The sequence below is a fragment of the Meleagris gallopavo genome, chromosome 1 (genome assembly GCF_000146605.3).
Source record: "Meleagris gallopavo isolate NT-WF06-2002-E0010 breed Aviagen turkey brand Nicholas breeding stock chromosome 1, Turkey_5.1, whole genome shotgun sequence".
NCBI lineage: Eukaryota > Metazoa > Chordata > Aves > Galliformes > Phasianidae > Meleagris > Meleagris gallopavo.
Genome location: NC_015011.2, coordinates 45,941,420 through 45,956,550, shown reverse-complemented (window position 1 = coordinate 45,956,550; position 15,131 = coordinate 45,941,420). Strand labels below are relative to the sequence as shown.

The window sequence follows — 15,131 nt, the reverse complement described above, 5'->3', positions numbered from 1 at the left end:
AGAATACCACATCACTTAAAGTAACAAAACCACTGCTTATCAGGTATAATGATATAATGATAAAGCCCGAACAGGTCCTTTGTATGGCACTATACAAGCAGAATTTATGACTTTAAAATTCTTAAAGTCCACTGAAAAAAAGTGCAAGCAAAAGAAGAAAAATGAATATGCCCACATATAGCTTTTATCTTGGCAGGAACCACTGAATCTAACTTCCCATGAAATCACTAGGAACAGAAAACTAAAAATACTTACTTAGCAGCAGCTCTTCTTGTTTTCTTTTTTGGAAGCCCTACAGTAATCGGTTCTCCTTCTTCCTTTTCCTCCTCGTCCTCCTCCTCCATATTAACATCACTAACCTCTTCACCTGATACTTCTTTTGCTGTGACTGTACCAGTAGTTTTCTTTCTAAGATCCTGAGTTGGAGCCACTAACGAATCTGCTGGGTAGTATTCATTTCTTTGTTTAAAAAAAAAAAAAAAAAAAAGAAGAAAAAAAGAAAGAAAAGAATTAAAAAGCATTTTTTCAGGGTTTCAGGGCAAGTACATATTCAAACTGTACAATCCAGTTCATGTTGCTGTGTTTTGGGATGCTGTACAGCTAAAAACTCTTAAAGGAGTGTCTTTCACCAAGTACAAGCTTCTTTGCCTACAAGCTGCAGCGATGCAAGGCAGTAGTCATACACATTAGAGAATACTGGAGGTACGAGGTGGAAAGGGGAAAAGAGAATCAATGAGTTATGAGAATTCTGTAAAGAGGCTTTGTGCAGGGAAAGGGGGGTTGTGTTTGCTAGAGTGAGCAATGAACAGCATGTATGGCAGTGTGAGAGAAAATGCAGGAAACTAACCTAGCACAGTGCAGTTTATTTTTCCAGGAAGGCAAGCAAAACGTAAGCATTCTAATTATAGAAAAGGACCATTAGAAACTCTTCCCTGCCACGATATCACATCTACCCCACGTGCATCATTCTCTAACAGAATCCACTTTTCAATCGAAAAGTTATGTTAGCTGGGAACAGGTATCATATCAGGAATGCATTTAGGAAATAGTCTATAAAGAACTAGCTGTTGACTCAAAGCTCAGCAACACCAAAATCAACAGAAAGCAGTGTGTCTTCCCAAAGAATATGTGAAAAGTACTTACCTAATGAACCTCAAAAGAAGTGGGGAAAGTTCCCTCGACCTGGGCTCCACCCTGTCTGGGAACTTCTCTAATGCTTTCCACAGCAGAAAGCGGAAGTTTGTGTGGTCCAACCGCTCGCTGCAGTCTGTTCTTGTCCCCAGCTGCTCCAGGAAGACAGTGCCCACCCCTCCTTCTGGTATCTTCTCGCTTTCAGTTTCATTGATGTTTTCCTCCTGTTCATCCAATTCATTTTGCAGTTCCATTTCTATACAACAGATGTTATGAAGTAAATATCTTCAAGTTACTCCAGTCAGCAGAAAGAGATCTGCACCCCGTTATGAAAGTAAGACTCCTGATGCCAAGCATCTGCTCAGACAACTATGTTTAACTCTGACCTGAAAGGCCCACGTTGCTTAGGAAGTACTCCAGGATGTCTTACAGCCCTGACAGCTTAAATGAGTTCAATTCTCTTGAATAACAGTGAAATCCACAAAAGGCTGCATGCTCACATCTCTACTGTGAAATCACAGATTCCACACATTCATAGATACATCTCAAGATTACACAGAGTTCAGTCAAGAAAGGCGTAACGCCTGCAGGAATTCCACTCAATCATGTAATAGAAAGATGATGTATTCCATTATACAAGTTTCTTCATTGCTCCTATCAAACTGGAAAAAGCCAGACTTAGGCAGAGATGAAGTTGTTGCATAGCTCCCCAAAACATGCGACTCCCCTCATATGGGGGACATTTCTATCTACTTCTTGCTATTTAGGACAAAAGAAGGCACAGTTCTCTCTCAAGCGTCTGCATTCCTGCCCTGGACATGACAATGGCAGTCAAGAGCTCTGGTTCCAAATTCCTCTATCACGTGTAAATTTGGGACACAAAAACACAGTCATGTGTCATTCACAATTAGCTGGGTTACTCAAAATACCATTTAAGAGCTAAGACTTACCAGCATAGGCAGCAGCCCTCTCCAGATGTTCATAAAAGACCTTCCAGAACTGTTTATTCTCCATTTCCTTTGCATGAGAACTAACAAAACATAAGAGCGTGAAATTAAAAGAAAAAAGAAAAACCATGCATCAAGGGAAGCTAACAGCTAATGCAATCAAAGGCTTTGATCACAGCTTTAATGAGAGTGTCCGAAGATAGGACATCTGCAGGACACAGCTGTAGCACTTCCTTGCCCTCATTCATGAATCCCAAATGTCAATTATTAAAATAAGCGGGTTGTATCCCATGACTTCAAACAAACTCAAATTGACTAAAAACGTTCTTGAGCTTTCCACTGATATCCACAGCAATATCATACAGAACCAAAGGAAGAATTAGCGTCAATGTATCTTTAGGAGAGCTGGTTTAATATTACTTTATCAATTCAATAGTTTGATGGGACAAATCTCATCCTTTCTAATAATACATAGAGAAAAAAAAAAAGAGATAACGTAATGCTGAAAGCAGAGATATTTACTTCAATATTCAGCTCTGCAGATGTCATGGTACAACTTCCCTACTACTCTTTAGTAGAACTTAGAGGTTTTCTAGTAAGGACAGAAAAGTCAGGAGATGGGAAAATTGAAAGGCGCCTTCTGTTCCTTGGGCTTTTGTGAAACATTAATCAAATCTTGCCATCTTGGACTCAAACTCTGATGTTATTTAATTATATTCGTTGCAAATTCCTTTTAATAGTGAGAAAAAAATTCAAAAATTAAGTTAAAAACTAAAACTAAAAACACGCTACATGTATTATAATATGAGAGAGCAAATCATTTTGAAAGATTTCACACAAAGTCTCTCATGCATAAATCTCTTCAAATCAGACATTTTAACCTCAGCTTTTGTTCGCAGAACAGTCATCAGAGAATACCCTGAATTGTAAGCAACACACGAGGACCATCAAACTCAACTACTGGCTCCATGCAGGGTAACTGAAAACTCAGATCATATGTCTGAGAGTGTTGACCAGATGCTCCCTGAACCCCATCAGCCTGGGGCTGTGCCCACTGCCCTGGGTAGCCCGCACCAGGGCCCAGCAACTATCTGATGAAAAACCTTTTCCCAACACCCAACCTGACCCTCCCCTGAAGCAGTTCCATGCTACTCCTTTGGGCCCTGCTGCAGTCATCAGAGAAAAGAACTCAGCATCTCCCTCTTGAGAGGAGGCTGTAGACCACAATGAGATTGCCCTCAGCCTTCAATGGAAGAAAATGTTCTGTGAAACAAGCACAGACTGCAGCATCCAGTCACATATACTCACGTTACAAGTTCAATTACAGGATCCCAGAGAGGGCTGAAGTTAATATAAAACATTCCCAGTAAATATCGAAGAGGCACCTAGAATGACATAGAACCATCTTGTTCAGAAGTTAAAAACAACAGTTAAAGACTAACCAACCTCCTTTAACCTTTCCTCTTCTCAAAGAAGAAATTTCGATCTAAGAAATTCTCAGAAGTCTACTTGTAATGAATCAAGTTACACACTTTTTTTTTGTCTCATAGCTACATGATAAAATTTGTAGATCCTGCTTACTCTAAGCTGCACTGATATCTATCCACCACATCTATGTACTGTGAATGGGCAAAAGCCAGTTCTGTACCGCAATGCTAAATGCAGATGGACCAACCTATAACTCCTCCTCTGAGGAGCTCACAAGTCAAGGCAATAAATGAATTAATAAACAGAAGTATTACCACAGCCATAAAAATAATAATGAAAAAAATCCTCCCTTCCTCCCTCCACGAATGTTTTACTAGTAGAAATGTGACCCTTCCAGCATCTACAAAATGAGAGTGAGAGCTCCTTTTGCACAACTGTACAGGAGACGTAACAGCCAGATGGACGACCAGAGTATCACTCTGCAGCAAGATCCAGAAGCTATGTTTGCCAGTGGCCAGAAGGAATCCTACCGATGTTGAACCAAGCTGAGTGTATGGCAAGGTCACAATTTTACATTTGCTGACGATTCACTTCTCCCTAGAATGAGTTGTCCTCCTTTCCATAATACCCGATCAAACTGTTTGTGGGCCATTTATCTAGATACCACCATTGCTCAAGAAAATACAATAGTCTCAAGGACAAACGAGAGCTATGATCTGGGATCTAATTCATTTTTTATTTTTTGTTTTTTAACTCTTGTTAAAATCTCTGTAATTCATGGAATGGAAGTATTGGAATATGGGAATGTGACAAATGCCAACTGACAAAAACTACTTACCTCCTGCAAAGATCCACTTGGTATTGCAGACAGCACTATATCACATCTCAGTTTCCTCAAATGGAGAAGTTTCTCTCTGTAATCATTGACTGTTGCTGGCACAAGCTCTGCTTGGAGCAGTATGGCAAATACTGACTGGAGGTCCCCTGTGCCATCACCCTGAACAAACAAGTGACACACATTTTGTTGGACTATCCTTTTCTTCTTGAGAAAGATATCTCAAGAACTAAACAGAGTCTGAGCTACTTTGAATCAGAAAACAAAGTCAAGATGTTTGTTCCGGTTTTCATCACTTAGGGACCAGAACTTACACATGTGAAAACATTAGAGGGCAAAGAGATAAAAGATAAAACTGGAATGTGAAAGCACAAAACCAGAGCACAGTCTTGGAAAGAAACATGCTCTGCTCCTGAAAAGCAGGCAATGGTTCACAATCATAAAAATCAGACTGATTCAAAATGTTAAGTGAGAAGTTTTAGCCTTACCACCATTACTGTAGAAGGTGGAGTCTCAAAGTGGTTTAGAATACGGATAGTTAAGAGTCGGACCTGTCCAAAGTGGAAACATATGTGAGAAGCACGCAGGAGAATGCAAACTGCACATACACAGTTACACAGAGGTTAATGTCTTGCACAGGATGTTGATTTCACCAGGTTCCTTGCAAAGCTGAGAAACAGATGAGCTCCTCTGGTCTAGCAGGCAACTCAGAACAAATACAGTAGACTTCTGATCTGCTTTCACCTCTAGGGAAGAAGCAAGCCTCCCAGGGCTAAGACTTCTGCAAACTCATGCCCTGTGGCAGCCTCTTAGAAAAACAGATACAAACAAATGCTATAGAAGCAATTCTTTTACAGTCTCACATTTCTCCTAACAGTCTTTCTCATTTAATCTAGCTTACTTAAATTGCTATGTAAAATACAAACCATATAGTATGTGCTAAAAAAGAAAAAGGAAAAAAAGGAAAAAAAAAAAGAAGGCAGATTACCTTGGAAATACCAGTGGAGATATTAGGCTGCAACTTCTCAAACAAGTCCATTAGGTTCCCTTGGGAAAGAGGGTCCTGGCAGCCACACAATGCCAGTCTTGTATAATAGAGATCAGCCAGGAGCAACGCTGATGGGTCTGAAGGGAAAGTGCTAAAACAAAGAGTGTTTTATTAGCATACAGAGAGCATTGTAACAATACAGATATTTGAAAACAAGGCAGCAGTGACAATAACAGCATTAAGGGATCTCAGGATGGTGAAGCCAGAATTCACCAACACATGGCACATAGCCTCAAAGACAGTACCCAAAGCAGATTCAGAGATATGAGATTCCCCCCTTTGTAATAATTAGGCCTATCAAGCTGGGGCTGGTCAGCTGAACCCACATACAGACAGCTTCAGAAAACAAATCTGCTGCCACTGCCTAGGTGCCTGGTTAGTGATCAACTGCAATGGAAAAGAAACATAAGGGTCTAGGTGGGCTATCAGTTCTACTGTCAGCAGGAATCTTGCTTATTCACAGGGAAACCTCCTAATGCCAGCCAACATCCCTTGTTCCAAGAGGGATTTACACACCCAGCACAAATACGGCACAAAAGCATTACAATGAAACTCCCTGCCAAGACTTCCTGTTTTATCTGGGCAAGTTGTTTTGCCTCCATCATGCCCCAGATATGGCCAGCATGCTTTCTTATCTAAGCAGGATGTTTTGAAGCTCAGGCCACCAAAGACTTGGAAATGCTCTAAGCAGAGTAATGATGGGAGATGACAAATTCAGCAGGATTTGCTGGAGAGAGATCAACAGCCTCCCTCAATCTCTCAACTCATTCGGTTACGTGTGTTAGTTTTAAGTAGAAGGGAATTGTAATAACTAAAACTGAGTATATGAAAAAACAACTGAGCATACTCCCACTGTGAAGCAAACATACAGGTAGATATGTAAGGACACAAAGGAATCCCAACACTGCCAGCAGACTGCTGAATCTCAAGCTTTTGACACAACTCAGAATGCACTGTTACTGCCTCTTTTGTTATTATAATGTATAATGTTATTATAAAGAAGACACCAGTACTAAGTGTAGTGCTCTAGAAAAACTAGAAGCAACATATTTAACAAACTATGCTGCAGTTGGCTAAGAAAGCTTGGGTTTGCAGAAAAATACCACCGAACAGGTGTTATACCTATACAGTTCTCTAAATAGCGCCTACAACATTGCTGCCTTAAATTATCACAATACTGAAGTAACATGCTAGTGTAACTGAACAGACAACTCACAAAAAGGCATTAATGTGCTTCTACATATAAGGTAAGTCAACTCTTTGCCATATGAAGGAAAATCTCTGAGAATCACAGAACAGGCAGAGCTTACTTACGTCACCAAGTTCTTGACACGCTCTACAGGCAACAAATGGAGTATTTCAGAAGACTCTGTCAAGCTGAGAAGAGTACTTACAGCTTGGCAGGCCACAAACAAACTTCCTGGAGCAGAGAGAACAAGAACAGTGTGTGTATTTACTCAGGTCTCAACGACTCATGCTTGCAGGGTGACTGCCCTCCCTGAAATAGCTAGAATCACAGAAATAGAGTAACACATGGATTCCAGAACTGATATGTGTATTTTCTAACTCTTATAACCCATAAAGGAAACATTTCTCTGGCTAACAGAGTAAATGCCTACTCTAGCAAGCCACTGTTGCAGGCTGTAAGCAGCTCCCAGCTTGCATCTGCCTCCATCACACCCATGTATATGTGGAGATGAGGTCCGGAGCTAACTAAGCACTGTCACAGAAGCCTTGGCTTTATGCTACAAAATGGCTGTATTGATCTTATATGACCAAGTTTGAGTGCTGGGGAGACTGCAGAGAGGGCTCTGTGAGAAGAGCCAGCTCCAGCTGTTCCAGCAGGACCCTGCTGCAGATTTAAGGACGGGGAAAACTGCTGTGCAACAGCAGCTGGGGGAAAGGAGTGAGAAATGAGAAACAGTCCTGCAGGCACCACAGTCAGTGCAAAAGGAACACAAGAGGTACTCCAGGCCCTGTATGAGATCCTCAAAGCTGTCCCATACACTTAACGGCTGAATTCCTATTACTGAGTGGATGCTGGGTTTACCAAATGTTGTTATAGCAGCAGCACCCCCTTCATAAACCTCCAGCCTCCTCTGGGGATAGAGGGTTTCCCAACAGTACAGGTCATTCAAAGCCCTTCCAGGCAAGAAGGGGAAGGGCAATTCCATTCCCTGCCAGCCTTAAGTTGGCAACTGGGTTGTTCAAATAAATTATTACTTTCTTTGTCTCTTCCTGAGCTGTATCCCAGCTTCAAACCTGGTTTTCTGCACTCTCAAGCAACTTTAGAAAGCCACTGGCTCTGGGACATACACAATACCTTAGGCCAGAGGCTAGGCAGACCCAACAGGGAGCACAGGGCTGGATGCGCCCAGAAATACCAGTTTGAAAGGAAGGTAAGGAAGCGTAGTTTAGGGCAACAGAAGAAAGAAACATAGGATTGACACTGCATTTGTTATCTTTTCTTTAGCAGCAAAGGAGGAAATGGCAACATGCCTCTTCTTGGGCACACACAGAGCTGGTGCACAGTTGCTATTGCAGCCACCAAGAATGCAATCTACAAAAAAGTTCAGATATTTTCTTTCTAGAGTAAATAATTACTAGTCACATAATTATGAAAGCATGCAAAATCTGTAAACAGGATGGGAGAAAGAGCTAAATTAAAAAGGACCATGCTTGACAAACACCAGAAAAGAAAAGGCAGCAGAATCAGTTAGCAGATATAGTCAACAATGTTAATCAAGAGATTACAAAGGAGAAAGGACAGGCTCTAGGTAAGCCCTTTCAACCCACAGAAGAAAAAGCACTGAAACTGGAGCATTCCAGTACTTGCTCATACTTTGTCACAAAGCCAAACGCTTGAGATCTCTGAGTACTCAACTGCCCTGTACCACACAAGCTAAGCTAGAAGATTGTTTTTTTCTGGCCAGTAATAGAAGACAACCAGCAGGGTTCCTGTGACCACCCATGACCAGAGGGAGGATACATCATTTTACTACTGATGCTGTACAAGCAAATGTCAAAGATGATAAGGTCCCAAAATTTGAGCTATCGGTTTAGAACAGTCTAATTGGAGCTTGTAATCAATAGTCTCTCCTTCACTTGACTGCTTCAGCCTGGATCTGGCTTGAAAGGATTTCCATTCTCTTTTATATGACTCTTAATTTTTCTTCTCAATTATCTTAATCAGGCTTCAGTTTGTACCCCCTCCACTTTGTGGAACATCTGCCACACCATTATGACTACCAACAGCAATTGCATAATTGTTTCCTGGAGGGTACTTCTCCCAGGCTTTGCTTTTCTAGTTTTACTGCTCACTACATTTGGATACAATGCTATTGCTATTCATTTTCATGTTTTGTGTTATCAGCAAAACTACTTTTTTTATTCTCCCTCTTAGGTCTCAACAGAAAGCAAATGAGCAGGAACTAACAGTAACTGACCTTTGCAGAGGCTTCCTTTGTCAATGGCTGTGAACAGAGAATCTATAAAACTTGTCACACAGGGCAGAATCATTTCTTTGTCCATTGGTCTGTTCAAAATAAACGGGAAACCTTTTATCTCTATGTTAACACTCACACTTAGGCACGTACAAATATTTTCTTTCACATCTATCTCATGTTAAATTACAGACAGGTTATCCCAAGTCTGAAATCAATAGCAAATCATATTTGCTATTTCTGAGTCACAATTTAAGCTGCAGAAGAGCAAGCTCTTTCTGAAGCCTTCTGTCATGCAAGAATATAATAATTATTGAAAACGCTGCTGTCTAGAAAGAATGGTGCTTAAAAAACAGAAACAAAAATGTGTCAGGAACAACTCCACATGCTAGTGTACTAAATTTAATGGAGCAGGCAGCCAAGAAACTGATATCTCACTCCTGAGTTTACCATGGACCCAGTATTTTCACATAGCTTTTTTTTCGTCCATCTTTTTACCCCAGTTACCCCAAACTAGTGTTAATAACTCTTGAGCTTACATTAGTAAACTGATTTTTGATAGATGGTGAAGTAGATAATACTACAGAAATATACAGCAATAGCATAGAGTATCCCTTACCTAATATGTGGCAGTACAACCAAGGCAACCCAAGGCTGTGAAAGGTCAGTGACGTCTTCGTTCTGTTGTAACTGGATTAGAGACAGCACATGATCAAGCACTGGTACTTCTGCCCTTCCTCCTTGTCTTTTACTTGTTTGTTGTCTTGTATTAGAGCTAGAAATAAAATTAAAACGTTTTAACAACCCACTAAGCCCCCTGCACATCAGAGACTGTTCCTTTTTCTCCCACAATATAAATGTACCATGTTTCCCATGCAATAAATTCAATTTATTTTCAATTTTAAAAGCCTTTCTAGAAGGAAAGAGTCTAGTTCTCAGTTGGACATCCTCACAACTAAGGTGAGAAGCACCTGAGAGTCATCTCTAGGATTCAGAGTGATTCTTACTTATTAACAACCCAGACACCAGCAAAGATTAACAGAAGACAGAAAATAGCTAGCTAACAGTTTGGTGAATTATAAGGAATCACAAGTTGAGTCCAGATTCGAAGCCGTATCTTCAAGCACAAAGAGCTGACACTATACTGGAATACATAAACAGGAGTACTTCACATCTCATGGAAAGCAACCTTTCCATTCCACTCAGCATTTGCAAGACCACAGTTGGAAAGCTCCATGAGCTCCACTCTTCAAGAAAGCAAGCAGCTAACAAAACATCTCATAAAAAATGATTAGAGGTTTAAGAAATAAAATTTATCAGATAAACCTCAAGGAATTAGGATTGCTGGTCCACAGAAACGATTTGTGATGTTTCTGAAGATCAAAGTTTGTTATTTGTAAAAGCTGGATGCAAAGAGGATGAAATAATCTGTTCTGTATGTTTCATGCAGACAAGATAAGCAGCAAGGGATTTAATCTGCAGCAAAGGAAGTTTAGTTCAGACACTGACATTGTAGGAGCAACATCCTCTCAGCTATGTATTCAATATCACTGAAAAGCTAGAAAAATCCACAAATTTTAATATTTTATTATTTTTTTAAATAATTCTTATATTCTTTAAAAATATAAGAAGAGAAAAATCTTTTTTTTATTTTTTTATTATTATTTTTGACTCACAACCTTCTGTTCCCTAAACCTTGATACCTCCACTCAGTAAAAATAGAAGAAAACTCACAGAATGAACTACTTTTAGGAACGATAAAATTTTACATAAATGTCAGCATCAGTCACCACTCTCAGCAGGCAAGTTTTGAGCTGGAGTGATTGTTAACAGCCTTTATCATAAGCCTAGTAATAGTCATTCTGTGCTTGACTGCTGTCACTCAAATCCTTCCAAACAGGTTCCAGTGGGAAAGCAAATACCTTGCTGCAGTCAACTTAGCTCTGCAACCAGACGCAGTCAAGCTGTGCCAGCATAGTGCTGTATCTGGATTAATTATATACACTGTGGTACCCAGCTGTGTTCTATGGTAAGATTACAGCACTGCTTCCAGCAAGCTCCTGGACAAGTCATATTCATACACAAATATGGCACAGACAGGAGGTCACTAGAGCGGTATCTCTTCTCAAATCATCTCAGAAAAGAAAATGGAATCCCACTGTATCACCTTGCAGGCCTTCAAATCTGCAGCCATGCGGACACATGCAGTGTTTGCTAAACCTGAGAAGCCTCACCTGATGGATGATGATTCAGTGAAAAGAAGAGGATACTTTTCAAATGCCATTGAACCAACAGTAGGAGGCTCTGCTTTCACCAGAATGAGTTTAGCCAGAACTGCTGTTGCCTGATCCTTTTTAAGTGCATCTGTGTCAGAGAAGCAATGCTCAATGTACTTTAGAAAGCATGGAAGAAAGTGCTGAAGGGGAAAAAAGAAAAATCAAAGTTTAGTAACGTTTCTGTAACTGTCATCAAAACCATAAGAGCACATAACATCAGCTACAGAGGAAGCCAAGCACAAATGAGCTACCAAAGCACCAGACTTCTCATCAGTTCTGAAGCTCTGAGTCATCAGCACATAGACATTCTGTTTTTGGAGACAGGACAGCAGTTTGATGTAAAAACTCAGTCTGCTCCCAAGAAAACCAACATAGTCAGGATCTTCCAGATGCTCAACTATGCTTTCATACCCTACTCCCTTTAATTTGTTTCATTCCTTCCAGATCACCATTTCCAGGCTCGATCTATCAGATGTCCCTTATTCATCATTTCCACTTATTTTCCCCTCATCCTATCTAAAACAAATCCACATCTTTGCTCCTCACCACATGAGCTTCTCTCTGTGAACATGGATAGCCTCTTCACCCTGACCACGAAGTTCTGACACAATGGCATAAGTAAAGCTTTCATTCTTACCACACTAAAAGTTTGTTCGAACAGCATATCAATACAGATAAGTGATTCATCAAACAAGGCAAATAAATATACTATGAATTTTCCGCTTGCAGAAGGATTTTCCTGTTCAGATGTCCTCGTCACAATATCTTATGCTCCTTTTGGCAACAAAAAATAAACAAAATGGACAAGAGCTTCCACTTACCCTCTCAAATTGCTTCATTTTGAACATTGCTTCAGAAAAGTCCAAAAGAAAGCACCATTCAATTCCACTTCCTAATACCTGCAAGATGCAAATGAAAAGTTGATAGGAACACATTAAGAAAAGACATCCTATACTTACGTTTCCATTATCCGAGAGATATTTTTCCTGGTTTATCAATCAGCCGTGCTCTAAACTCTGAGATGCCTGCCTGGCTTTCTGTTCACAGCTAGCGGAGTTTCTAAGACAGCCACACCCAGCAATACCACTTCCAGTGGCAGCTCAGCTATAGAGGCAGCAGAACCCTTGTAAGAAGCCCTGTGAAGTCCAAGCAGGCTCTGTGCTAAGACAGCTCAGCTATCTCTTTAAAGTGATGTGGAAATGTAAGCTCAAAGTTCTCTGACTGTAGTACAGACACGCTATAACCATTAGAAAGAAGCTCAGGCCCAAAAGGTCTTTTAACTCAGTGTTCTTGATGCGTACATCCTGGTATACCACTCCACCATAGTTGGCTGCAAAAGGGGGAAGTCAACCTATAGGCTTCTGAAGGGAACAAGATGGAAACCATCCCTGTTTGCACATGAAATCAGTGCTTTTCAACGCTGAGATGTGCAACACAGAAATACGCACACAGCTTCTTTCCCAGACCCTTCAAATTATAAGGACAGCTTTAAGCCTCCTTCAGATTAACAGAAGCCCGCACAAATTTAATCAAATGTTTCAAGGATCACCTCTCCCAAACAAAACTGCACTCTTGCCACACACAGGCAGAACAAATCTCTTTCAGCAAAAGCCAACACTGAAGTCCACATGATCTTCTCTAAACAATTGCAACAGCCTTATTTTCCAATTGCAAATCACACAACATCTTTATTTTCCATACATTTTTTTAATACAAAGTACAACTATGGCAAAATTATCAGGTACTGCAACAGGAAAACCAAAGCAGAGCACCCTGTAGCAGCATCTCTGATCAATCCGCTACACTGCATTTTATACGAATGTATGCAACTGATCCTGTCAATGTTTCAGGAGCAATGGTTATACTAAAATTTGCCTAACCCTGTAGTTTTCAAGTCAGATTTGCCTGAACCATGCTCATAAGCCAAACCTACGCTGTCAACTTAGTGAAAAATATACTTTTTCAGTGAAGTATATTTCAGTTCAACTCACTGATATGCCTCACAATCTACGACAGAACACAATCCCTCTCTGTACTCTGTCTTTACTACAGGCTGTTGTTGTTTGAAGCAGGATCTGTTTTCCACTGCAAGTAGGTTTGCCACAATGGCATCATTGTAACAGACTGACAGCTTGTGTAAGATTCTCAAGGAGTCCCAAGACCATAGTAGGCATTATTTTAGGCACTGGGCATTTTCTCCCTTTTCAGTGCAAAAAGCTAAAGAGAACCTTGTAGCCTATTGCCCAGCCTGAAATGGAGTTTCCTGAAATCTGAAGGCTGCTGTAGGGAACCTAGACTCACGTATTTCTCCAGTAAGAAGTCTTTGTTACCTTTTCAATAGCTTCTTTGGTCAAAGAGTCAGGTAAATGAATGTTCTCGGCCAGCAGTAATGCAGAAATGGTGTTCAGCAGGATCTTGTAGCAAGATGACAAGAGATCTGGTGTCTGTAACATTTTTATTAAAACCTGGAATGAAAGAGAGGAACTGGTATTCATGTAATAAGACAGGGACTGTCTGCTCTGAATGACCTAGACAGGCCCCGGAGCAGGAGGATACAGTGTTCTAAGCGTCAGCCTACAAAAATTAATACAAACAGCCCTGACAAAGTTTGAAGGCATGAAATCTACAGCTGAATTCACAGGGTCAAATATATGTGAATCTGGTGGAACTGCTCTACCACAGGCATGAGGCTAGGGGCACCTAGCTCTCCTTCAAAAACAGCAGGAATTACAATACAACATGGTCTCTAGCATCAGCATCTCACTTTTCACCTCCTTATTTTAAGGAAGACTACATAAGCATTACGTGACAGGAAAATTCTCATGGAACTAGAGAGGCAGCAATACTCCCCCATAAATCTCTCACATAACACAAATCCTAAGCCTGTTATTGCATCAGGAGTGTTTCAGAATGCTTCAGCTGACCATCCATCTTCCAGATTCAATCAGTACTTCTCTGGCAGGTAAGGAAAAGTGATGGTCTGACTTACCTGACAGACTTCTTCTGGCTGTGAGATTTTGGATCCATTTGCATGTTCCAATAGGATCAGATATGCTTGCAGAACCCTTTCCATCTGCTCTGAAGCCATGCAGCAATTGACTTTAGTTATTTTGCTCTGCAAGTTTAAGAGTGACTCCTGCTTACAGAAAAAAGAAAACAAAATGCTTCAGGAAAAAAAGATCAGACCCTGTTTCATTTACTTCTCCATTTCAAACTATGGGTAGTTAGAAGTTCAAGTACCACACAAATAGGACTATTTGTCAGTGCTGGAAGGACTGCCCTAAATTAGGTTTGCATGTGTACCACTTCCTCCAGTTTCCCATTTCACCCTTCTGAGGTGCAAAGCTGACAGCCATCATTTGCAGAAGGTTTCAATCTCTCTTAGCAAATCCCAGTCCCTAGGAATAAAACATCTACATGGAGATCAGGTAAGTAAAAACCCTTTGCTTGTTCTGCATCATCCTGACCCACCACAGCCTGGGCACTCAACTCTCCTCCTCCAGACCTCAGAGTGCAACCACCACAATGCAACATGGCAATGCACAAACAGAAAACACACACTCTGACTTGCAGGACCTGGCTCTGAGGCTTAAACTTGGCTTTCCAAGTACAGCCCAAGTCTCTGATGTAAAGAGAACTGGAGGGAAAGAAGCTTTTACTTCACCATTACAAAGCTGTTTTAGAACCACCAGTAGATTTGATTCAGCAGAACAGAAGGAAAGACCAGCAATGGGCCTCCAATACCAATCTCTGCCAAAGCAGACACTACAAACACTCCCTGCCCAAATGTGGGACTGAGCTCTAAATCTCATCCACAGTGGTTTCCTTCTCACTCACAAGGCAGCACAGCCAGCTGGATCATTATGGACTTCCAAAAAAAGGGTGGATTTTTTTCCTCATAGATATGTCACTCAAGTTCATGTTTCCAAAGGAGAGAAAACCCAATTCTAGTCTAACAGGACACAACAGTTTTCTTGGTAAGTACACACAGCTCTTCTTCAGTCTCTTGTGAACAGAGGCAAA

The 15,131-nt window shown here is 40.7% G+C and overlaps 1 protein-coding gene across 2 annotated transcripts in view; it reads right to left on the bottom strand.

Moving 5' to 3' along the window:
* Nucleotides 1-15,131, bottom strand: part of UTP20 (UTP20 small subunit processome component) — a 59,445-nt gene that overhangs the window by 38,228 nt on the left and 6,086 nt on the right. For both annotated transcript variants that reach the window (XM_010709539.3, XM_010709543.3), the window contains exons 9-22: nucleotides 14,098-14,244; nucleotides 13,439-13,573; nucleotides 11,930-12,007; nucleotides 11,067-11,248; nucleotides 9,452-9,607; nucleotides 8,836-8,924; nucleotides 6,704-6,809; nucleotides 5,330-5,480; nucleotides 4,830-4,892; nucleotides 4,345-4,503; nucleotides 3,387-3,463; nucleotides 2,082-2,161; nucleotides 1,144-1,387; nucleotides 256-459 (exon numbers count right to left, since the gene is read on the bottom strand). In XM_010709539.3, the coding sequence (XP_010707841.1) occupies nucleotides 256-459; nucleotides 1,144-1,387; nucleotides 2,082-2,161; nucleotides 3,387-3,463; nucleotides 4,345-4,503; nucleotides 4,830-4,892; nucleotides 5,330-5,480; nucleotides 6,704-6,809; nucleotides 8,836-8,924; nucleotides 9,452-9,607; nucleotides 11,067-11,248; nucleotides 11,930-12,007; nucleotides 13,439-13,573; nucleotides 14,098-14,244 (1,871 nt within the window). The remainder of the gene's footprint in view (nucleotides 1-255; nucleotides 460-1,143; nucleotides 1,388-2,081; nucleotides 2,162-3,386; nucleotides 3,464-4,344; nucleotides 4,504-4,829; nucleotides 4,893-5,329; nucleotides 5,481-6,703; nucleotides 6,810-8,835; nucleotides 8,925-9,451; nucleotides 9,608-11,066; nucleotides 11,249-11,929; nucleotides 12,008-13,438; nucleotides 13,574-14,097; nucleotides 14,245-15,131) is intronic.